This window comes from Anser cygnoides, chromosome 7 (genome assembly GCF_040182565.1).
Source record: "Anser cygnoides isolate HZ-2024a breed goose chromosome 7, Taihu_goose_T2T_genome, whole genome shotgun sequence".
NCBI classification, from domain to species: domain Eukaryota; kingdom Metazoa; phylum Chordata; class Aves; order Anseriformes; family Anatidae; genus Anser; species Anser cygnoides.
Window position 1 is genome coordinate 16647220 of NC_089879.1, and position 25333 is coordinate 16672552.

At 35.2% G+C, this 25333-nt stretch overlaps 1 protein-coding gene across 5 annotated transcripts in view; it reads right to left on the reverse strand.

Moving 5' to 3' along the window:
* Window positions 1-3714: 3714 nt before the first annotated feature.
* The window catches only part of IDE (insulin degrading enzyme), a 62772-nt gene continuing 41153 nt past the window's right edge, over window positions 3715-25333 (reverse strand). For 4 of the 5 annotated variants that reach the window (XM_048069213.2, XM_048069211.2, XM_067000573.1 and 1 more), the window contains exons 15-25: window positions 24753-24897; window positions 21863-21973; window positions 20145-20265; window positions 18062-18153; window positions 17125-17236; window positions 15940-16107; window positions 12967-13239; window positions 10505-10566; window positions 9661-9733; window positions 7565-7632; window positions 3715-6448 (exon numbers count right to left, since the gene is read on the reverse strand). In XM_048069213.2, coding sequence (XP_047925170.1) covers window positions 6353-6448; window positions 7565-7632; window positions 9661-9733; window positions 10505-10566; window positions 12967-13239; window positions 15940-16107; window positions 17125-17236; window positions 18062-18153; window positions 20145-20265; window positions 21863-21973; window positions 24753-24897 — 1321 coding nt within the window. In that variant the 3' untranslated portion in view covers window positions 3715-6352. Of the gene's footprint in view, window positions 6449-7564; window positions 7633-9660; window positions 9734-10504; window positions 10567-12966; window positions 13240-15939; window positions 16108-17124; window positions 17237-18061; window positions 18154-20144; window positions 20266-21862; window positions 21974-24058; window positions 24204-24752; window positions 24898-25333 lie in introns of all 5 variants that reach the window. The other variant, XM_048069212.2, reaches the window with a different exon arrangement.

The following is a 25333-nucleotide window of genomic DNA, read 5'->3' on the forward strand; positions in this document are numbered from 1 at the left end:
ATTTTTATTAAGTGGCTCACAGTGCGGGAAAGCACCCAAGCTCACTCTTACATTTTGTATACACTGAGCTTAATACAATCTTTCATATTTTAACATTCATAACATCTTCAAACTAATGATTATTGACATTTAAATTCAAGTGGAAAATCAAAACTACAAGCAACCTTTGTATATGCATTCTTCGCGTTACACAAAGTATACAAAGTATTCCACTCGGTTATGCCTACTTCCAGGAAAAGGCTGCATATAAGGTACATTTTTGTTAGATTGCTCACAGTACTAAAATCATGTTGTGCATACAACAGCAGATCAGTCTCCTGTTGTGGTTGAGTAGCACCTGTTTTCAATTTATTTCTGAAATAGTTTGACTTGGTTAAATCTCCCACTTTGCTGAACTTCAATAGCAGGCCAGCGTGGCTCTCCAGGCGGAGACATCCTGCAGATGCCAGCTTTGTATCATCTTATGGATAAAGCTTGCCATGATTCGAAGATGCATTCTAATAATGAAAAAATATCCTAGAACACGCATGCAGCCCACACCTAGTGGATGCCAGTGCTAAAGGGACACTGATGACGCTTTTGGCTGGTATGACAATGGGAATAATCTGGTCAACTCACCCTGGTCAGAGACCTGACAAAGCACGATGAACAGCAGATCTCTCTGCCTTTGAAGATGACACAAGGAGTATTAGAACTAAACAATCAGCTTGTGGAGATGCTGGATCCAGTTATAAATACAGATTCCTGTGTTTCTAAAATACATTTAATGCTACAGACAACTTAATCTGGAAATATTAGTCAAATCTGTGAACTGGGGAATCATCTGCAGCGATGTTTTCAGATTCCTGAAGTTTCACCCTTACCAGATAGGTACCAATGAATGATAGTGGTATCTCAGTTGAAACACAGAACTTTCACAGTAAGCATTCATAAGAAATGCCTTCTTTCCAGTACTGCAGAAGGCTAGGAACACACATACTAACAAGCTTAGTTACTGGAACGACAAAACGATAAGAGAAGGGAAAACACTGAACTGTTTGACAGCTTACTGGCCCCAGGGCACTGACAGGCACTAACCTACCATGAACCTCCCTTGCTTTTACACACGTGCACAAATCAAAACCTATCAAATCCTGGTGCTCAACCCTTGGGTCAAAACCTGTCCTGCTACAATTACTTCATTCCAGAGCAATTTGGAAAGTCTGGAAATATCAAGTGAGCCATTTTTGAGCACTACTGCTTATATGTTTCTGGTGTTTTAAATCAGCTCCAACACTGTCTTGCCAAATGCATCACTTTAATAGCTATACAGCACACTTTTATGAGCTGTGTCCACTAAAAGGCATCACACTCAACATTTACATCTTCAATGCCCATACTGAGTTGTCATTAACATCTGCACACACCCAAATTTTCTGTCTCAGATTTCCCAGAATACCATTTTTGCGCATGCCCTGAGACGACTCAGCCTTAGCGATGTCAATTTTTCTCACTTCCTAGGAGACTAGTGCAGGCTGGGGACTCCCTTATTCCCTTCTGTTGAAACAGTTCTAATTTTGCAGAGAGAGAACATGTGCATGCATGAGCCCACAGGTATCATGGGATGCCCACTTCTGTGTACAGGTAAAGATGGAAGTCCTGAGCTCCAGCTGCTGCTCCAGCAAAAAGTTTACTTATTTGTAATGTACTACATTACATACAGTGGTGACCACTAGAGAATTTCCTTGCTCCCCTTCTTGAAAGAGAAGCCGAGCAGGCAGTGAAAAGCTGCAATGGAAATCTGAAGCAGAAGGAAGCATGTCTAACACACAGTAAGGTGGTGCAGCATTTGAACTTGGATCTCTTCCACAGGAGTTTCCCCCTAACTAGCCTGGTGATGTCCTTGCTCAAGGCAACAGTAACCTGAGGTCCACCTAGAGGCGTGCATCTCTCCCCATGCATTGCATCAACAGTCCAAAAATCCAATTCGGAATTTTGCATTGCATCATAAAAGAGGAAGTCCTAAAAGTTGACAGCAGCAAATGCACAGCACAGTGGTGCCTACATCCTATAATGTTTCAATTGTAGTAACAGTTAACGGCATTAGGGTGGCTTAAAAGTATTAATTTAAGCAGCCATAAATATTTTAGACCTTAAACTCTGTTTAGATGCTTGAGCTCAATTAAGTCGGTTTAATTATAACAATTCCCATTCCACTGGGTCTCTTGGCCTTAAACACTCTTGCTTCTTTTGATGCACAATTCGGGTTTCAGATCCTATTGACATTATACTCCACCAACAGCACTACACTCCAGCTTAAATTTTTTGAATAGTAAGTAGACTCTGAAATGTTTCAGCAGAATCTACATAGGCGAGGCTTCTTTTTAAATTACGTGAAAGGTAAGAAAGGTGCCCGAGTCTCTGAGCTCTTCTCCCTTGAAAATAGTACAGAGGTGGCCTGTATTGTGTAGCATGCAGCAATAATATTAAAAAAAATGAAAATCAGAAGAAAAAGACTTCGAAATAAAGTATTTCAGAGTTGAATTTGAATATCAAATTAGCCATCAGCTCAAGGAAAGGATCCAAGTGTCATTTTAGTCGACCATATCAGTTCAATGGTCAACTACTGAAAAAACATGGAAAAGCATATGAATAAAGGCATAGAAGATAAGGATTTTTTACTTTACAGTGGAGGTACAGCAAAACCATACTAACCAGTTATACAGTAGGGAGAAGATAGGCTAGAACTCTGCTGATCTTGTGTTAAAACCAGAGCTAGAAAATAATAAATGAATTTTAAAGGTATGCAATGGTTTCTCCATACATTATGATTACACTCTTGAATGATATAATGAACACATCATCAATATGGGCTCTTCATGCCCACCCACTTAAACAACAGTCTGAAAAAAATATTTATTATAGCTAAAAGTGGTAGTCTAAGTATATTTGGACAGCTCTTTTGTTGTTTTTTTAGTTTTTGAAAAGGTAAGGTAAAAAAGCCCATGATTCAAGATTTGTACCAATTCCTAACAATAAGAGTGGAAGTAAGAGAATCCTAATATTGGGGTCTAGGAATTTTCTGGATGGGCTGAAGGCATTTTATTCCTCTGCTGAGATTGCCAACCACTCTTCCCAAGGCCGAGGAGAAAACCCCTTTACCCTGCTCGTTATCAGACATTACTTTAAGGAGCCCAATCAGAACAGCAGAAGGGCATGCTGACTTGTATCTTTATGCTGTCAGAATTCAAATTATTTACTGTTCTAACAATCACACTTATTTCTAAGCTTTCTGAAAGCAGTCGTGTGGTATGTATAGAACAAAATGATCAGGGAATGTAATTTCTCAAAAACAACACTAGTGTAAAGCTGCACCAGCCAAAATTAAGTTTGGCTGCAGCAATGCTCTGAACGTACAATTTCAAATCTGATAATTAAAATCCTGTCTTGCGCAAATATTTCTACCTTCATATTATAAAGTTTTAATACACTCAGAGAGCAGCATAGGTGATCTTCCTAAAAGGTGTGGGATGACACATGGGAAGTCCCTTGAAACTCCCTGGAAGTGAATGGGAACACTTCTCCACCAATGCTATTCTGCCTAACCAGTCCAAGAACTGCATCACAGAAAATCACGATTAATGTATAGTAAAAAACACATGCAAGACTGACAGATGTAACATTACCAGTATGAAAACAATATATTAAAATGAAACAAATTAATAACTCCAAACATTAAATTCAGATTGTTTATTGTAAACAGAATAACGCTAGAACTCTGTCATACTGGCTGTGTCACATGCACCCAATTTCACATCAACTGCTTAAAATAGCACTTGCAAAAATTACAGTTATGTAATAATAACTTATGGTTTCTTACATAAACTAATTAACAAGCACTAAAATTGAATTACAGTGTATTCTAGGTAGTTTTTTATTGCTTGTAGACACTGCAGCTTTGGATCCATTAAAATGAACCCATTAGTATGCCTGAGTTTATCAAAATTTACTGCTATATCAAACTCAGAAACTGTAAAATGCTGGAGAACACTTAAAAGCTATTAAAAGTTGTTGGAAAACTACATGTGTTTTCACATCCAGTCACAGAACTTTACAATTTTATGTTTTTTTCCTCTGAAAAACATGATTTGTTGTTTGTGATAAATACACTGCCATTCCAATTTATTTATAGAATTTGTTAAAATTAGAGTTCATAGTACTTCCATGAATATATATATTTTACTTTTTTTTTTTTTTTTTTTTTTACACTCGATAGAAGCAATTTGATTTTATTCACCGTAAGAGCGGTCTGTTTAAATACCACTAAATCCCAAAATATATATTTTTTTATAATACGTTGTCAAAACTTTTAATATATATAATACAAATATTTTTACTAAGAGAAAACTATAAACAAAAGCAAAACGCAAGAGGGTTAAAAAGTCCATTTTACATGAAGGAGCCATGAAAAACATGGTGAACAAAGACACCTGTACTATTTTTGCTGATACCATGTTTAATTTTTTTCCCCCTCAGGCTACAGAAAATGCTTGCTAGTGGACATTCCTGGCAACAGGTTACATCACAAACTATGATCAGATTTATTAAAAGGATGTCGAAATATGTCCTGTCAACCTTCAAAACAACTTAAATACACTGCATTTACTCAGTTAATGCAGACTCAAACACAACTTGAAGCCTTTATCCTGGCAAGCATGCATGTAACTGCCTCCAGAGTCAGCGTTAATACAAACATTGACTCGGTGACAAGAACACCCCTACTGAATGCACCAGGATTCTGATGCATACATACACAACATACATTTCACATCAGTGCCTTAGTTTTAGGTTCTTCTAATAGGAAGCAACTCTCAGTAACACCCAACAGCAAGGGCTTATATGAGCAGATTTTCTATCTTCAGTGCTTTGCATACTCTATCCTGTCTGAGTAGTTACAATCAATTTTATGCATTAAACATGTAAGAGAACTTATTAGTAAGATGCTCTCTTATCTTTTTCTGTTTGGGGAGTTTATCCTGATAACGCCGTCTCAAGTGGAATACCACTCTACAATTCAGTAGACTTGGTGAAGATTAGACACTATGTATTGTTTTGACATTTCACTAAGTTATGGGATATATATGCAATATCTCAGCATAATTCTTGATCCTCCTGGGTTTTGCAGAGCCTTCTTAAAAGTAGGAGGGAACATTTTGTGATGTAACCTGAACCACACACTGTGGTGCAGCAGTACTGCTAACCCTGTACTGTTAAGCCATCACTGCACTCTTCAATGCCTTCTTGAAAGGACAAAAAGGACCCACACAGATGTATCATAACAGCGACGCATCTGGTTCATTACAGGGCCCATCTTTGATATTCATCTGTTCTCGAGTCAAGAACTAATTAATGCATGCTTAAAGTTATTTGCACTAGTAGTACTTTGCTGGACTGAGACCTGGTATAACAAGTAAGGCAAAACGTACTGATGGAGAACTCATGTAGTCTATGTGCAACTGAAAACAAAAAAATGACAACAAAGTATTTCATATACCATATGGAAAAAATTCAGAACAACACTAAAGAACTGAACAGGATGTTGACAGTACCAAGAGACTAGGACAACACTTTTGTTAAAAAAAGTAAGTTGTACTATTAAAGTGTTTCCATCCAGCATTTCACAACTTTGAATATAAAATGTCCCCAAATTTGTATAGAAAGATTAAAATCATGCTCATATCTTCAGTTATTCTCATTTATTACTGTGTTGTAAAATTCCCCCCCCCCTTTTTTTTTCCACCAGTTTTCACAAAAATTAAATAGAAAATATGTTGGTTGCATTAAGGATCAATTTAAAAAGTCTCATTCAACACATCACTTCAAAAAAATGTGACACACTCTACTTTTAAGAAAAATTGTTGACCCCATCCCAAAAAAAGAACCTCCTTCTCACCCCCCTCCAGTCCCCAATAAGATTATTACCGGGCTATTAAATGGTGTTTTTCAGGAACAATACGGGTATTTCAAGCAATTGTTTGCTCCAGAGGCTTATTTTACCAAAATGAAAATTTGAAGGGGTATTCTATTTCAAAAATATACTGCATCTACAAGATTTTTTTATTGTTATTGTTTCAGTTGATTTTGGTTTCCAACAGGTTGTCTGTAATATAAATGACACATGACCACAACTGATTTTTCTATACTCTCTATCCCTAACACACATCTAATGTCAAATAAACCAAGAAGGAATTTGGGACTTTCATAATGCACAAAACCATTTGTTCTAATGGTCTTTGATAATTTTGTTCATCATGAAGTCCCCTGAAACCACGTCAGTACTGATCATTTGCATTTCTTCATCCATTGGGGTTCTTCACAGTTTTGCAGCCATGAAATTGATATGTGGTTTCACCAGGGGAAAGAGTGGCAGACTGCGCTTGAACTCTGTCATATTTTCAATCACACTTGGCTGCAAAGAAGCGTATGCAAAAAAATTCTGCTCAATTATCGTTAATCAGAAGACTGAGAAATTCCTCATAACATTTTCTACAGCTACATATATACACACATCTTTTTTGTTCTCTTTTCTGCAATTTTAATGATTTACGGTTCATTATTACAGGATCTCTCCAAATAAAGTGTTATTACTTATGAAATATATGGTTTCATATTTACTCTGGATAATTTAAAACAATAGCTATAATGCAGTAATTGCATTATTAATAATGGCAGGTATTTTAGGAAATGCAGAGCTTGTCTTTTCATTTATGACCTCTGCTTAAAAACATCCCAGCTCTCTGTTGAAAGTCACAGTTAAGATCATAAAAACGATAGCAATTCAATGAGCTATTATTTGTAGTTGCTGCAATAAAGTCACTTTTTAATATTTCAGTCATAATGGCAAATATATCCACTTTTAATTCATATAGAAATTTCCACCCGTGGTGATTATTTCCTTATTTCACCTTTTATAAGCACTGAATAAGATCTACTACTGCATTGCAAAATGACAATTACCTACTGGGACAAACATTACCATCCTTCTTCAAGCAAATTCGAGTCCAGTAATGGCCCAGTGCTATCATATCTACTCACACAAACAGCACCATGAAACCTGTAATACTTATATGGATACAATTTGTCAAATTGTTTCATTCACAGGGTACACGCTGATGGGAATGTGGATTAAAATTCCAGCCTTTAAGAAAATGACCAGATAGTTGGGTGTGGGTTTTGTTTTGTTTTTAAACAGAATATAAATTTTTTAATGCATATTCATCTTTCCCTTGGTACTTGATACATCCTAGTATTTTCAGATAATAACAATAATAATAATCTGTATTTCATTCCACAGGGTAGATACTCAGTAGAGTTACCTACTTCTGTTAGCTTTCATTTTAATGGAATAGAATGAGCAAAGAACAGCACAGACTGTCAGGAAAAAAAACTGTAATTATGACTATGCATGTGTAGAAGAGCTAACCCATCAACTTGTTACAGTATAAATTTCAAGTTTGTACTTCCTGCCTGTAACGTTACACTTTTTAAAATACATCCTGGGTTTTTTTGTGTGGTTTCTTTTTACCTGTGGTAGTGGTGGTGCTGGTGCCAGGTTCACATCATTTTGGCATGGAAACTCTCCAACAACAGGGCCTATTTAACATCATCAAAATTATTTTAGGAACATAATTCAACCAGTACCTTTTACATAACAAGCTGTTTTCTCTTATAAGACAGAAATAGATAAAAAAGCACAAGTTAATAATTTACAGGTATCTCTAAATAAGACTTTCTGAAGATTTTGCTTTTATAGTCCACAACTGTCTTTAAAAATACAAGCAGATTAATCCGGACTTGACTTGAGAACATGTGCTCAGGCAGTGCCTTTTTTCCATTTTGCTTAAATATACAGAGAATATAGAAATAAAAACTGCTTATCTACTGAACAATGAATACTTAAAACTCTTTCAGTAAAAATTATGTGAATGCAAGCAGTACAGGCAATACTGTAAATGCCAGCAGTATATGCAACAACAGCACATTGGTATTCCAATGACAGAATATGTCAGTAAGACATACTTACGGAGGCACGGGGATTACTGTGTGTACCAAACCCGCTTTAACAACCCCAAGTCTTCCCTGTCTGTCCCCATGCATGCCCTAACTCCACTCCCGCCTCGAACTTCGAACTTCTTGCATCCAATCCACCTGTCCCACAAACACATGGTCTTAAATTCCTCAAGCTTCCCTTCCACTATCCCCATACTCAAGTTTCAACCCTAACTTTCACCCTGGGAGTTCAAGTGCTTTCCCCAGAAGAGCTTTTAGGGGGAAGCGCTTCCCCCTAAAATCCCAGATCTCTGCTCTATTCTTCCAATTGTTTTCCACTGTCAGGGGAAATGTTGTGTCTATCTCCATGCAGGGTTCCCCTTTGGAAGATTTTTGGCCTCCTGTGCGTTACTCCCTTGGGCTGTTGCACTTCTTTCAAGAATGCACATTTGGACTTACAGGAAATCCATCAAAGTCCCAATTTCTCTTTCGTGGCAGAAAAGAGGTCACTTGCCAGCTTAAATGCTTTAGGAGTGGAGGAATACATGTACAGAAGGAAGAATACCTTGCTATAATCACTGAAAGAGTTACCAGATGTTAGGCTGCTCCCATGCTTCCCTTGGCCTGGGAAGATACTGTTCCAAGCAAATAATAAACCTTTTGGCAATATAGTTACTGTCTTTTAAAAGCTTTAGATTCTTTAGCCAGTCGAAGTATTAGAGCCAGTTCTATTTAGTAATGATTAACCATGAAAACTGGAAAGATACTTTGAAGGAAGTCTTCCTTAGCTATAGAACTATGATTTCATGGTATCACAAAAATCATTCAGAGACTGGAGGGAGTTTCATGACATGAACACAGCCATCTGCTTCCTTCTGTTCCACAGACAAACCTTTAATGTCTTTGGTTTGCAGCAGTTACATGCTGGAATTTAAGTATAAACTGGTGAAGAATACACAGAAAACAACCTAAGCTTTTCCTCTCAGTTTTTTTATTTATTTATTAACTAGAAACACTTTTAACCTTTCCCTCCTTGAATTCTAAAATTGAATGACATAGTCTAGATTAGTTACGCATTGTAGACTATTTGAAAATAAAACCTATACTTACATATTCTCAAGTTATATCAAATATAACATTTTACGTTCCCACTGTGTTTCTCTTTTGTTTGTTTGTTTTGTTTTTTTTTGGAGGGTACTTGAATAGTAAGTTGTGGACATTCATTGCTTGTAAAGAAAGAAAGCATTCTACTGATAAAAAGCATTCTACTGATAACTGTAAATCCTAATTTTGTTCTAGGATTTTTTGTTTTGTCCCCAGTAGGAGTATTATGGAGTTTTATACTTATATTAAAATATTCTGCATTGAAAAGAAGTGCTATTTAATGATATACTGTTTGTATCAATATACTTCAGAATGGCTGAAGAACTTGGCCACAAATGTCAATTACAAAATTTGAAGAACTCCTGTGAAGAAAATCTATAGAAGAAAATGTATGATTCTCTGCAAGGTATACACTCCCCAGAACTGGATTTTTCCTGTTGTGTTTCTATTTCATACAACAAGGTTGTCTTTAACTACAACTTCCTCAAACAGTAATTGATTAAATACTATTTTCAGCACAATACTTACATGAATCCATCTCCCTTGCAAGGACATGTACTGATACCTTGTGTCTTCTAGGAGCATCTATTGCCAACAGCACCTACAGTAAACAACATCAATTCTTTGAGGTGTGGAAACTATCACTCAGAGATTGTACTTATAAAATGACAACATTTACATTCTAGGTTTTCAAATGACGGTGAACTTTGAGATGTTCCTTAAAATATAATGAAAAGGCACAGAGTGCCTTGAATAATTTTAGAATCAAGTTGTTTACAAAATTCACGTCCTGCTCAGGGACTCAGAAAAAAAAAAAAAGGCAAAACAAAAAAAATGAAGTAACAAATTCAGCTATTAGCTATCATAGTATCAGAAATACAACCTAAAACCCTAGCAACCGTCTAGAAGTACAGCGCCCTGAACCCAATTATTAAACTCACTTGGACTAGCTCACTAATCTAACCAGTTACTTCTACTCTGGAATACTGGATAATCATGTATTGAGCACTAGAGTATGCAAAAAATTTTTTTCAAGTATAGATTTCTACAAACAAAAAGTGTGCATATTTGTTCAAGCTATTACTTATTAAACAACAGCCACTGAAACTCCATTCTCTAAGTTTATTTGCCGCATATCTTCACCCATGCTACCATACTACGTTAAAAAAAAAAAAACAAAAACACGTTAGGGTTCACTGTGCCATTTAAGAAATAATCAGTTTTAAGCAGTAAGATTGAAACTCAAATACAAATAGAAGATAATGTAAGAACGACCCTGGCTAGTGAAAAGGATAAACAAAGATTACGAAAGAGAAACTATTCTCAAAGCCATCTCTTTCCAAATAACGTTTCAACTACATGACTAACTTACCTTGTAGAACTGTATGATATCATCCTTGGTCAGGGTCTTTAGATAAGCCACTTCAATGTTATCTGCACAACAATAGTAAAAATTAGAATAAGTCTGCAAATCATAGCTGGTTATTAACACGCTATTTATTCAAAGTATTTTTCTTTTAAATTCAGATGCTGCAATTGACTGCAAGTGATATGCTTTTCATTCCTAACTTACAAGCCAACACTTGTACCACTAAAAGTGTCACTGAAAGCCTGGAAGAAAATTACACTTTAGTAAGTCCATTTGATTGGACTTACTAAAAAATGCACGTTTGAAGAATGCTGATTGCACTGTATGCTATTCAGTAGCTAAAAAGATATGTCTACTTCCCTACATCATCTTCAAATTGATGTTACATATTCCTAATGCAGACTGATTATAGAAAGCCTTTATACACAGTTAGGAAAGATGGCATAAATATTTTAGCATAAATGTACGGAATGCTAACTGCTTACATCATACCCATTAAGGAATAATCACCTTTCATATATTTGGGGCGTGTCTCAGTAACTATGTCCCCTTACATAAATTAAATTATAATAAACGCATCATATAATAGCATTGGTAAGTATGAATGTTTTTATTGTAGGTATGCTTGCTTTTCTTAGGGTTAGCAGGAAGATCAAGAAAAATGTGTGCGAAAGTACAAATATGTAACTAAAAGTAGTTCATATGAAGTTCTACAGGGAGGGAATTCAAAAATCAGCAAAACAGTTTGGAAAATCACATGACGTTTGAGAGTAAGTTTTTAAATGTGTGATGTAAAACAGTAGAAGTAATAACGAAAATGTAAAAACCTGAAAAAAAAAAAAAAGCACTTTACTTCATAAGGCTGGAATATGAATTTCTGATTTGGCAAATTTAGTCACATTAGAATAATTTAATGGAATAGAATTACTAGTGGGTAGAAGGGAATTAATGACATGAAACTCAAGGGAAATAGTAAGTTTGGTGGGAGTTAGTTATGAAAGCTACAGCTACAGCTAAGCAGTAAGAAATTATAGAGAGAGACGAATGATACAAGTATGGTAAATACACAGAGACTTAAGGCAGAGAAAAACTATTATCAGACACAAGTACTTGAGGTGTTAAGTTTTCACACCACTCCTTATACTCAGGCATGGAATCTTGTCAATAGCTCTCACACTTTCAAGACCAAGCTAGATGACAATTCAAAATTCTTCATTATTAAAACAGTTCAGTAGCTCTACAAAAAAAAAGAGTATTTGCTACAAAAAGCTGATATTCTGCATGTAAAGCAAAAGAAAAATCAAAGGATATACAGTGATTTTTATGTAGGTAGCATATTATGCATGGGAGATTGAAAATTACAGCTTTAAGAGTTGAGACATGACAATGTGATAAAAAGCTAATCTATACCTTTTTTTTTTTAGTTGGAAACAAACATATTTAAGTATTACATTTTCTTTCTTTATAGAAGTCTATTTTTAGAAAGTAAATAATGAACACAATAAAAACTAGTCTTAAAACTCTTATCCTTACCTTTTAGGAAAAAAAGAGCCTACCTTTATTGTAAAAATCAAGTTAGTTTTGCTTCAAAAGGTATTATTTAGTGATACGAAATAAAAGCTAACTCAGAATCTTATTTACATACCTCACTATTTTGGATTTTAAATCTTCCAACACTGATGAAAAGGGGAAAATAAAACTTCAATAGTACGTAGGAGCACAGTTTTATGCTATCAGTGTAACTGTCTGTCCATTTTCAGTAATAACAGTAGAAGTTGGATCTCAGTCTTCTACAAGCTTATCATCTTCAAAGCATCATGGCTTAAAAAATATTTAAAAACTCACATTTCTATTAGGCCTACTTTAAGTTGAGACAGGTCATGTGTTAGTTAAGATGCCTGCTGTTGCCTCTGCCATTGTTTTCCTTTCACTCTCACAACAGCACAATGGGAATAGGAACTGTATTCATAGTAATGCCTGTGCTGACAGGAAAACGTCAAAGAGCATTTGAATGCATCTCAGTCAAGAATTAGGCACACATGTAATAAAGACGTCTGTCTGAACACCACAGACAAAAATTTAAGCTTAGGCAACACCAACACTTACATCCAAACCACTTCCAGTCCTTGACCTATTCTATGTCTCACTGGGCCTTAAAGGAAAGGACAGAAGGGCAATGATGCACTCGCCACCCTCTGTCATGTGAGGACATCAGGAAACAGGTTTGTACTCTATTAGTAACAGCACCTACAGCAGAGAGACCATGGGCTGCAAAAATGAGGTATTTTCTCAGGGCAGAATGAAGAAATGCAACTTATAGGACTGAAATCACAAAAAGTGTATGAAATTAAACACAGGCTGCGTAAAAGTTTAAGCTGTTCCCCAATGAATACGCTCGCATTCAACAGTTACAAACGTAGCCAGACTATAGCATCCAGCTTTAAAGGAATTATAATTTTTCTTACCTCTGTCGAAGTTATACTGCTGAGAAATTATTTCTCCCCAATATTTAGCACATTCTGCAGACAGCTTCTTTGGTTTGTCTAGACGACGAATTGCTAAAGCTTGGATGTGTTTTTGGAAGGCCTCTTCTGTCATATCTTCTATACATTTCTCCATAGTCTTTAAGAATGCTTCCACTCTGCTTTCTAAATAGTGTGGTGGCTTTTCAGATTGGATAATAAATCGCAGTCCTTGTATGCCATTTGCCCGACGCGGACCACTGAACACAATGTAACCTTGGAAAAACAAATAGTGACAAATTTAAAAGAAATCCTCTGTTCCAGAATTAGGTTTGACAAACATGACAAGTTTGAAAGGGTTGCAATTTTATGCTACATCTAATTTATTATGGATGAAAGAATACAGGTTTTCAAAATATGTCACTGTACTTTTAAAAACATCTTTATTTCACTGAGGTATCAGTTCAGGGGAGGGGTGAGCAGGAGATGAGGCAGACCAAGAAAGAACAAAAGCAACTGTCATCAGGATTAGGTAAGCAGAAATCAGGCTGTACTCTAGCACTGCATTAGACTCAACACCAGGAATTTACTATTTTTCTATAAAGTCTAATCTGAATTCACTTTGCTGCAATGTAAGAGAATTATTTATTTTATCAATTAAATACAAAGGAAAAATTATTTTTCCCTTCCTTTTTTGCAACTTTTTCTTATCTAAATACCTAAGATTTTCTTCAGTCCTCTTCCCCTTCTTATAACAAACCTGTCACATTTCAGTCTTTTAAATGCCATTTTATGGCTTTCTAATCAGTCCTTGATGTTCTTCTATGTGTCAAACTGGACATAGTATTTCAAAACCCTTGAACAACATAGAAATATTATTGTGTGTTCATCTTGGAAGCTTCCCTTTATATATCCCAGTGTTTCTTTTAGACAGCAGCTTGACAATGCTCATTTATGTTCTACTTCTGACCCACAGTAATCTAGTGATTGTTTTCTACAGAACTGCTACCTAGCCAATTGCTTCCTATCTTGTGTCTGTGCCGTTGATTATTCCTGCCAAACCATTCCTACCAAATAGCATCTTATCTGTATTCAAGTCATGTTTCCAGAATGTCAAACTAATTTTGAATTCTAATTCTGTCTTCCCACACACTTGCAGCCTCTCCCAGCTTAGTATTATCTGAAGATTTCAGAAGTATATTCAGTCTTCTATCATCCAAAGAGTTGAAGAAAATACTAAATAGCATTGGATGAGAATAGAGAATGACATTTTTCTAATGAACTATTCTTATTTGTTCTCCAGTCATAGCTTTCCATCCAAATGTGTAGCATTTACATTTAGGCTCTCTCTGTAGCTTGTTTGAGAATGTTACATGCCTTTCATGCTATCAAGATGAGACCATGACATTGCCATTTTCATCCAGCCAGCCACATACCGTATAAAAAAAATAGGTTACTTTGAAATGAGTTTGCCTAGTAATTGTTTCTCAGTTGTCTTCTATGAGTTCGTAACTGCATTGGTAACATATGATTTGCTTCCCCAGGAATTAGAATGAAGCTGATTGATCGGCAATTTCCCTGCTCTTTTCTCTTTTGTTTTAAAAAGAAGGGCATAGCACTTACCCAAATTCTCAGTTGTAAGATTTCTAGTTCCAGTTTTCCAGCATTTTGCTTTTGAAATGTAGAGATCATCATGCCTGAACTCTAAAATTTACTGCTTTTCCCTTTGTCTTTCTTGTATTTCTGAAGTATTTATTGAATGAGTCGTCGTTACTACTTCTATTGTTTAACAGACTGATAACTCTTGAAATTCTTTTCCCCCTAGCTTTCTCAAAGATCTTACTAACAATTCCATTGAGCTTACTGAATTTTGCTGGTATTTCGGCTATCTTCCCCCCTAAGTCTTGTGAACTCTATTATTTGGTAGTCACACCATACAGGTTGCTGTACTGATATAATCACACAGTTCGTCCTCACTGGTTTTCCTCACTGGTTTTCTCCACCTCCTCTTTAGCAGTTACCTCCAACTTGTGTGAGAAACCTGCTACCAACACATTCCAAAAACCAGTGAAGCAACCTGGGTCCTGCCATATTTTCAACAGGTATCTATCTAGATCAATGTGATTTGGCTAGTTCTGCTCACAAAAAGTCTAATCTTGCCTGAGCTCCCTGATAATTCATAGTGCTGTAATGATACTGATGTTATTTTTCCATTCAGTCATCATACTGAGACATTCCTCTGCCTCTCACCTTTGGAAAAATATAATAATAATAATAATAATAATAATAATAATAATAAAAAGCAATTGTACTACTTACCCATATTTCAATCATGCAAACTGTTATGTAAAGTGCTTGTCTCCCCTTCTTACCCTATCTGGAATAAACTTACCAGTTTTCAGTCTTATTGGTTCAGGTAATGATTATTTGTACTTACTAGTAAATAGCTGTACTCTTATAGTGCATTTAGGACTTGATCAGTATTGCAGCTTACCATTACCCATGCGGTAATATTCCTAAGCTAAGGCTTGTGAATCCTCAAGCAAGCCTGGAAGTGAGATCACGAGCAGAAAAGACCAAATTGCTGCTGATTCTCTAAGATCTAAAATTTACAAAACTGATCTAGTTTCCTCTTGGTAAAAATTCTCCTAAACCTCTACTTTTTTTTTTTTTTTTTTAAAAAAAAAGTATTTTTTCTGCACATTGTTGTTGTGTGTTGTTTTTTTTTTTAAACTGGAGATTATTTCAGATATTTCAGACCTATCTTAAAAATTTGGCTTACTTCTCCTCAATTAAGAGTATGTGCACAGTGACATTCCTTTGAGTCATCAGCAGTTAAAATGATTTGCATTTACCATGTGTCCTTTAATTGGCATTCACTAAGCAGGGAAAGAACACCTCATCATGACTCATGTAATTGTGTGAACGTGTGTGTATGTGTCTATATTGACAAATAATCACTATGAGAAAACTTACCTAATTGTTCCTTGGTGCGCAGAGTATTGAAGCATGGTTCTGAGATAATTTGACAAAAGAGCTCCAAAAACATATTCTCAGAAGTGCTCTGCATATCTGTCTGGTAATATATTTCAATGCCACAATTGTTATGAACTTCATTTCTCTGTTGATATACAAACCACCCTCCTAAAAGACAAAGTTAAAACAGTTAAGTTCACAAAAGCATACATTCTTATTGTCCAGGATTAAAAAGGTACTGGAAATTCTACCTTAAAAGTCTTAAACCTTTTATTATAATTCCATTTCATGAGTGATAGACCATTAACAGATCAAGCACGCTTTTTTTGAAACAGGCAAAGAAATGATTATTTTAACATAGCAAAAATGTCATAGCCTAAGCATATCAGCAAGTGAACTGAAACTTGTCTCCTTTCTCCTCAAGCAAATACTGTTGGAACTGGAATGGAATTTTGTGTTACATCACATGTATACAGTTTCTAAAGACAATTTGTCAGAAGCATTTCTGAACATTAAAAATAATTTAGCATTTAATACCAATAGCTTCTTCGGCATATAGTAGTTTCCAGCTGATGATCAGCTACAGTAATTGAGTTTGGCTGTGTAGCCAAAAATGTCATCATTCCTGTGTAACTCCAAGGATTCTTTGAATCTCACTTCTTAAATGTTAGATTTTTTGTACAATAAAACTAAAATCATAAAAGCACTATGAGACCAGAAGAAATTATATCAAAAAAAGTTATCTGCGTAATTGCTTTTTTCTCCCTCAATAAATAAGAGGTTTTTGGACAATCCTCCACTGAATATTCAATTAATACTCAAAACTGCTCGAAGAGTGACGCTTATTCAAATATGTATACTACGTGGAACAAAGAATAGGACAGGGTTCCTGTTTCCATAAATCATACAGAGTGAGTAAGGAATGAAGGCCAACTTATGCACATACATTAAAAATGACATCAAATTCATTTTCAAGTATGCCAGGAAAAAGTCATATATTCATGTGTAATTTTACATAACAAAACCACAATTTGCTAAATTTGCAGTTTAAAGTAATTTAAAGTAAATCTGACTTTGAAACAAACTCCAAGAAACAGAGTACTATTGATCTTAAAATGCCATTAGCAGACAGAAAATCTTGGTTTAATGTGCATTAAAGATTTATAAGTAAAACATTTAACTTACTGTCAGGAAGTTGCACTTCCCTGTATCTCACTAGTTGACTGGGAAGGAGTGGCTTTGTATGAGCGTGCTCTATGAGAGTGTCCTCAACCATCTGCATAATTCCTAACGCAGCCTGGAAGAGAAAACATAAGAACTGACCTTCATATACAAGTATGTAAGAAATTAAGAAGGAATACAAGATTCACTCCCCCCCCCTTTCCTTATTATACTACATGATCCATATATTAGCAGTGTTTTGTAACATCTCCTGCTAGTAAAATGTCCCAGAGATAGTATAGTATCTTGACAGGAATACTGCTATGCCAGCCTTCCAAAGATAGAATGTAAAAACGTTCATGTTTTAAATACAAGAAAGGTATTGCATTTGTTTTCATACATACGTTCAAATATTTGATTAAATTTCCTACACAAGTACATGCTGTAACTATTTTACCCGAAGACAGAACTAACATTTTCTGTTTTTTACTCCCAAAGAAACAAGTGAAAGTTGAGGGTTGTTTCTTATGGACCACCACTCCTGTTCAGCTTTGTCCAAAGCAAATCATTTAGCAGGATATCTTGGATTGTTAAAGCTTTGTCAGTTAGCCTGATACTTTTAAATAGAATAGCAGGATCTGCAGCACATCATTCCTTACGCAGCTTGATCACATTACAGCAAAGACATGCAACAGAGACTTCAAAATATTTAGATCATACGCTGTTTTTTATTAAATTTCCAAGAGCAACACAAGGGCAGCACTTAGCCTAATAAATCTAAAGTGGAAAAAATAACACTGTGATTGTCCCATAAAGATAAAAAAAGATGATAATACAAAGTCAAATTATGAAATCACATTTGGCAAAGCTGCATTAAGATCTAAGAAGGTTAAACTAGCCTTCCATTTTTAATGCTGCTTTTAACTAAAAACTGTGTTATTAAAGAAAGTATCACACCAACCTGTTTTGTTATATTGCCATGGAGAAGAGCTTCGATGTGTAACCGTGACAACAACTGAGATATAAAGGCCTTGAGGCGGGGAAGAGTGACATCTAGAATAGATATTAACACAGTTAAATCAATGATATGCATTTTTACATTAGGAAGTACCTAACTCATTACTAGGTAAGGTATACTTCTTGGAAGAAGAGAAAGTCATCATAAAAGAGTGAATCTCTGCTTAAAAATGCAACACTGGAAAGTTTCCAGGTCTAAACAGCAACACTCATCATATAGCTTGCTTTGCTTAGAATTCACATATCGTCTGACCCAGATTCCAAAAAGAGAAGGAAAAAAAAAGCCTTCTTAAGCCTTCTTTCCAATTATTCTGAACAAACATTCCCTCTCCAGAGAAAACAGTTGCAGTCATTCAGGTGGTGTTCCAAGATAAAGCCTTAGATATTAACTAAACAAGAAGCATGCAGTTTATAATGCTCAAGAAACACATTTTACATCTACCACCTTGAATTAAAAAAACTCAACTGAAATATGTTTTGACAATATCCTTCCAACAAACAATATACAAGAAAAATATTTTTGCAATATTTCTATGTTAGCCTACCTTTGTAAAGCAGTTTTCATATACAAAGCAAAGTATCGTTTAAAATACAGAATCAACAGAATAAGAGATGAAGGATGGTTAAATGGATGGGGTGTTCATCCTAAAGTCAAGAGATTCATTGTTAATTCCCTGACTCCACATGAATCCCTACGTCTTTTTGATCTTAAATGTGCGTTACAAGACCTTCGGAAAAGAAAACGGTCCTTTTACTGTTGCATAATCCTCATCTTAATTTCTGTCTCTAGAACTGCTTATTAATAGTGCAAAAGATCGGGGTTGCACTGAGTGAGAGAGAAGATGAGAGGAAAATAAATCACACTTCAGCTCCCTGTACTTCAAGCAGATTTCCAGCAACGCTAAGTAGACAGCATTCCATTTCAGAAGTCCATTTTTAACCATTCTGATGCTGAATAGAATGAAATTAATTTTCTAAAGGCAACTTACACAAGGAACAGAACATTTGTTTGTTTTTGAAATGTGGCTGTCATTAAGATGAACCTACTGCCATGAAAATCAGCATTAGTTTTGTCACTGACTGGCAGCACTGGCGCAACTGCTAATCTCTAAGATATCTGCAATCATTCAAGAGGCCATACAGCTAAACATTTATATTTCTGTCCTGGAGCAGTCCTGTGGAAAAACTCTTACACCTCTGAGCAGCTGGCTTTGGGCATCTAATGAAGCAGTGCTCAGTATCAGAACTTTAAACAGTATGGTACGTGTCAGTCAGACAATTAAGGATGTATATTCTGAATCCACCCCGTCAAATAAAAACCAAAGCCAGATACTCTTCTTGAAAAGAATGTCTCGGTGTATTCCAAGGAGACATTACAAAATATTTTGCAAACTGTCCCAGTAACAGCCTTTTGTTATAACACAGTAAGATAGAGATACGGAAGGGTTCTTCAGCAAATACCAAAATCAATTAAATCTCTTAATTTAAAATCCCCAAACCATAGGGCACTTCTTTCTTAAGAACCATGATCTTCTTTATAATCTTTATTATCTACAGGAACTGAACTTAGGATCCCTGGACAATACAAAACACAAAACAGTATGCATGTTGGGAAGTACAATGCAGATGCACTTGAGTGTCTGCAAATGTCAGCTGGAGTCCTAGAAAATTTAGTTTTGGTTTAAGCACTGGTGTCACTATACCCAGGCTTCATGTCCACAAAGCCATTAAAGTTTTCAGCAACTTGCTTCCCTAGCACTGGGAGGAAGTTGCATTAGATTGATGGCAGGGACAGATCAAGTTGAGTCCATACCTTTGTACAGCCCTTTGTCTGAACTATTCAACTTTATAGAAACTGGAGGACAAGTGCAGAGGCATCAACACCCAGAAGAGTCAGCACAGGTCTGGCACTGCAGGAGCTCACTTAAATAACGGGCAGAGTTCAAAATAGGTACCTTCATTAGTTATAAGACATTTTCCATTAAAAAAATGAAAAAGAATAAACTTTAAAATTAGCAGAACATTACCATCAAGAGCTTCTTTTAATTCGTCTTTGGTCCAAGCAACTTCTGTCATCAGGAGTCTGAGATAATACATCGCATGCTGGTGAGGCTGTTCAGCCCTGAAGTTGTTAAGCGATCTCATATACTGAAACAAAATTGAGTTTAAATTATAGAACTCCATACCTAAACATGAAATATTAACCCTCTACTCTCAACTTTGTGTACCATCAAAAAGGTCCGTTTCAAATGCCAAGAACATTCTCCTAGATCAGTTCAAAAACCACGTAAGATGATTTAATCTTAGTAATAACATGGGCTTGTGAGGCTATGGATTAAGTTGTTACCATTAAGATTGTTTAAATGAGAATGAAACCAAAGTTCTCCATAAAATTAATGGCTGAAAGTTAAATGACTGTAGACAGAGCCTAATTAAGTAGGCTAGATCAAGTGGCTGTAATCAGAAAATATGCATTCTATGATGACTGTCCAGGGAAAAGTAAAACTTGTCTAATAGAAAATATATTTTTCTCCCAGTTAACTTCTAACTATTTCAGTCTAGGAAAAATACAGGATCATCTGAGAAATTTTTTGCATTCTTAGCTTGGATAAAGGAAGTATGAGAGAAGAATCAGTGAGCTTCTCCAAAGGAACCCCTTCCTAGTCCAGATGCACCTTTCCAAAATAAACAAACCCTTTGTCCTCTATAGGAGAAACTGGAAGTATGAACTAAATAGTTTCATTAAGTTGGAATCTCCTGGATCTACAGATATGCTAATTAGCGCATCATATCCATTACAAGACAAAAGTAACTCATTTCAGATCGCATGGGTAAGAAACGAGCATGAAGTTGCTGAGGATGCATCCCTCTATCTGCTCCAAACAGAAGCAAGCAGTTACTTCCCTAATCTGCAGGGGTAAACGTGTGGGGAAAATTTGCCATCTCTCCAACTGATTTGACTTTTTTGTATTTTGTCCTTATTTTATATACAGAAATGGTCTATGTAATAAAAGTCTGTAAAATGACAAAAGCATGCATAACACAAAGACAAAGCTTAAGTGAACCGTAAAGACAAAGAGGGGGAAACATCTCAAATTACATGAAAATTACCCCAAACAGATCATTCAGACTTGTGGTTTTTTTTCGTTTTTGCTTTTTTTTGTTGTCATTTAGTGGGTTTGTTTGTTTGTTTCACCTTTATATTTGTCACACCTAGTTAAAACTTTCTAACTTATATTCCATATATACAGATGAGTCACTAAATTTAAGAAGTTAGATATGCAGAACCCATTATGTACATAAAAAACTGGTTACTTTTGCACCAAATGATCTTGGCCCAGGAGCAGAGGTCCCCTTCACCTCTGGAGAGAAGAAATGTTGCTTTCCCCCTTCATCCTATGTGCCTAGATCCCACTGGGGCCTTTCCAAATTGTAAGACAAGATATAAGATTTTTCTTTTCCCCCTTCTTGATTTCTACTCCCATCAAAGCAAGTTGCAATTCCCTAGTCAATTATAAGACTGACCGACTGAAAGAAGATTCCAGGGCCAACTATTTTAACCAAAGAATTTAATATTGACACACTGGGGAACTCACAGCCACAAAAAAAAAAAAAGGTTTCCCAGTCCCGATGAGGCAGAATGTCATTTTGAAGTTGCATGGATAATTAGCTCTCAAGATTTCACTTCAAGTCAATGCATTCACTTTTAAACTACTCTAAAACTGCAACTTTTCACGTAGCTTACCGCTTCCTTGATAATTTCAAATCTTTTTTCATCGATCTCAAAAGTAGCCATTTTCTCTATGATCTTCTTGAGCAAGATATGTTGCTTGTCATTATAACCTTTTACAGAGAGCTATGGAAAAAGTGCATAATTTGCTTTAAGTACAGAAGATGAAGTAAGAATAAAACAATTACCAAATCTCACATAATTCAATGAACAATAAACTTTTCAATCTAAATTCAGTGTTATTCAATATTAACTTATACTAAATTAAAATCCCTCTACCCAAAGATAACTAATTGATGAATAAAATATTGCATATTTACTTGAGAGTTATGAATGCAGAGAATTAGTGTAAATTCATATTAGTGTAACTAACTTGTACTCAGAACACAGATTCTTAACATTTAAGAATAAGTATTAAGGTCATTCAGTAAACAATATGTTTGGAGTACTGAAATGGTTTTACTCTAGGTTTCACATTTTAGTAATGGAACTAGAGTCACAGTCTTCTTAAATATTACCTCCAATTTATGTTTAACTGTTTCATATTTATCTTGTTACATAGAAATGTATTTTATGTAAGTGTAAGTAAGCGGTAGTATGAGAAAAGGGGTACTGCCAACTACTACACAATTTATAATAAAGGATGGTGCTGCACTGAAACACCCGGCTAGTTAGTCTACAGTCTTAGAGATACCAATCTGATCATGCAGATTTTATGGAACGCATACATAAAGTAAGCTAGATCATTAAAACACAAAACAAGCAATAAAACAACAATACATATGCTACATGATTGCATCATAGGTATAGAAAGTTTTGCCCAATGAAAAAAGGAATCCGAAGGCCTTTCAGGGGGGAAAAAAAAATCTTCAAAACTTGGTATGTAGGTGAAACAATAGGATTAGTGCAGTTTCTTTATCAGGATAAAACTAAATTTTAGGGCACAAAACAATATGCAGGTCAATTTCTGCTTTCCATTAGAAGAAGTTTTTTCTTCTACAGTTACTGAAACATATCTAAACAATGAATTTAAAGAAAGAGATATAATAAATGGATTTATCGCAAAGGTTAACATCCTAGATTAGCAGAAGAATCCAGTTTTATAAACATGTGGGTGAGTGTTCCTAGTATAGCTACTATCCTAGCTTAAAGTATCAACACTATACAGTTACACATATTAAATATAAAAAAACTCTACAATGTAGAAAAGAGTATTAGAATTTCCTAGCTATCAAAACAGAGTAAACTGATTTTATGTGAAAATATAATCTTTACAATAGAGGAATATGAAGTTCCTAGAAGAAACAGCTAATATTTAAAATAACCCTAAAATTCTAAACTGTGACTAGAAATGAAGAAAAATTACTCCCACCCCACCCCTCTAACCATCGAAACTTCAGCAAGCTTTGAGACTGAGAACAGATAACCAAGTTGTCAGTTAGTTAAGTGAATGCTACCAGGAAATGAGATACTAGATTTGTATTGGATAAAAAAGAAATTCCAAGGATAAAGAGACAACACTATTTCATACATAAAATACAAGGGCAATATACAGTATGTTCTCTTAGTAAGATGACTTCGAAAATAACACAGGAAATTTCAAAATAAGTTGTTATATAGTGAAGTTCTGTTAAAAGCTTTTGTTGACCATCAAGAGATTATTAAAACCTCATACATGAAGGTAAATAAAAAAATAATCATTCATCATATCATCAGTATTTCTCAGTGAAATATTGCCACCACTTTAAAATGCATGATAAAACACACAATAAAAACACACACTAAGGAAAAGACATAAATATCCAGCAATGCCTTCTAATGAGCACATGCACAATCCATTTCCATAGCTTACTACAGTAGAATTAGAGGATTATGACAGAATCTGTAAAGCTAAAGCTCATTCAACAGAAACTTTAATCTTTTCATATAGAAACTAGCAATAGTACTTTCAAGATTACCATGCAAGCAAGTAAAAATGTGAACTAGAATGCAACAGCTGCACTGCACACGTGTTCACAAGACACTGCAATCTCAAAGAGGTCATTCAGTACTAATTAAAGTGCACTACTTTGCTTTGTCTTTAGTTCATGATATATATGCAAGGGAAGAAACATTAACCATCTCATTTAGAAATGCAGAATTCAAATGTTTTCTCCAAGCTCAACAATTCCCAAGCTGTTTAATTTCCTCCTGTGTTTTTTTCTTACTTACAAGTATTGCATTCATTCCTGATGCAATGCCATAGACCAAACCTGAGAGGCGTGCTGCATATGTATACTCTTTTAAATCATCCTTCAATAACCTGATAAACAGGTATGTCATGTTGCAATGGAGAGGATCAGCATAAATGTAGCGACTAACAAAAAGAAAAACAAAAGAAATGCTTTGATACCTCAAGCAGTGACAAAGTAATGGATGAAGAAACATGACTGAAGAGTATGTATATGCAGCCTCATGATCAGTAGTCCTTGAATAGGAAAGCTGAAACGTATTGTTTACTTAATAGCATAAAAAAGGGTCTTCTACCCCATCAGTCAGAAAGTTTTTAGTAGGTATCTGACAAACTGAAATAAAACTGTAAGCTTGGATTAGGTTGCTTTTTTCTTTCTTTTAAATGAAGGAATAAATCTTATAACTAATTCATTTCATGAATGACATAAAAAGAAAGAAGAAAATTTGCTTAATATGAATGGAAAGATTGTTGAAGACTTTGAACAAAATTCAACTTAAAATTCAAATCAAAGAAAGGATGGTTAATAATCAAGATCAAAAGGAGTAACAGCCTTAGACCCACAATGGAAAAAGCTGTTTTGTAAATAAAAGTCCTCCATCAAATCAATATAAAAATGTTGATGAGTGGAAGTAGTTTTAAGGCTCTAAGCTCTTCCTTGATTTGGGTACTTACATACATCCCATAGATGGTATTTTGGAGATCATAGTTCAAGCCAGCTAGTTCTGCTGCATATGCATACTCGTTGAGGGAGTCTTTGAGTAGTTCAAGGTACAAATAGGCCATGTTACAATGCAAGGGATCCACGTAAGCAAATGGGCTGGAAGAAAGTGTTGAAAGTAAAATATGCAGTTTAAAATTATTTCTCAGTTTCTTTTGGCCTTTTAAGTTTGATCTGAAGGAAGCAATCTTTACTGCAAATATGCTGACGGATCCCGTTATGAAGGTCTTGAAGCCAAATATGAACATACCTGAAAAAAATTATTTAGCTTGCTTATGGTTTGAGTGATGCTAAATACACTGAAGATTCTGAGATAATCCTTTACTTGTGCTGATAAATCAAGACACGTTGTATTTATTTTGCTGCATAAGTCACAACTCACCAAGGATAAAATAAATGAAATACATCCTCGATAAACATCATTATTTAACAGACTAAAATGACAACCCATGTATTGAACAGTAATTTGATTAATAATTCTATGAGAAAACAAAGTAGTTATTATACAAATGAAGACATTAGGAATTTGTGGTAT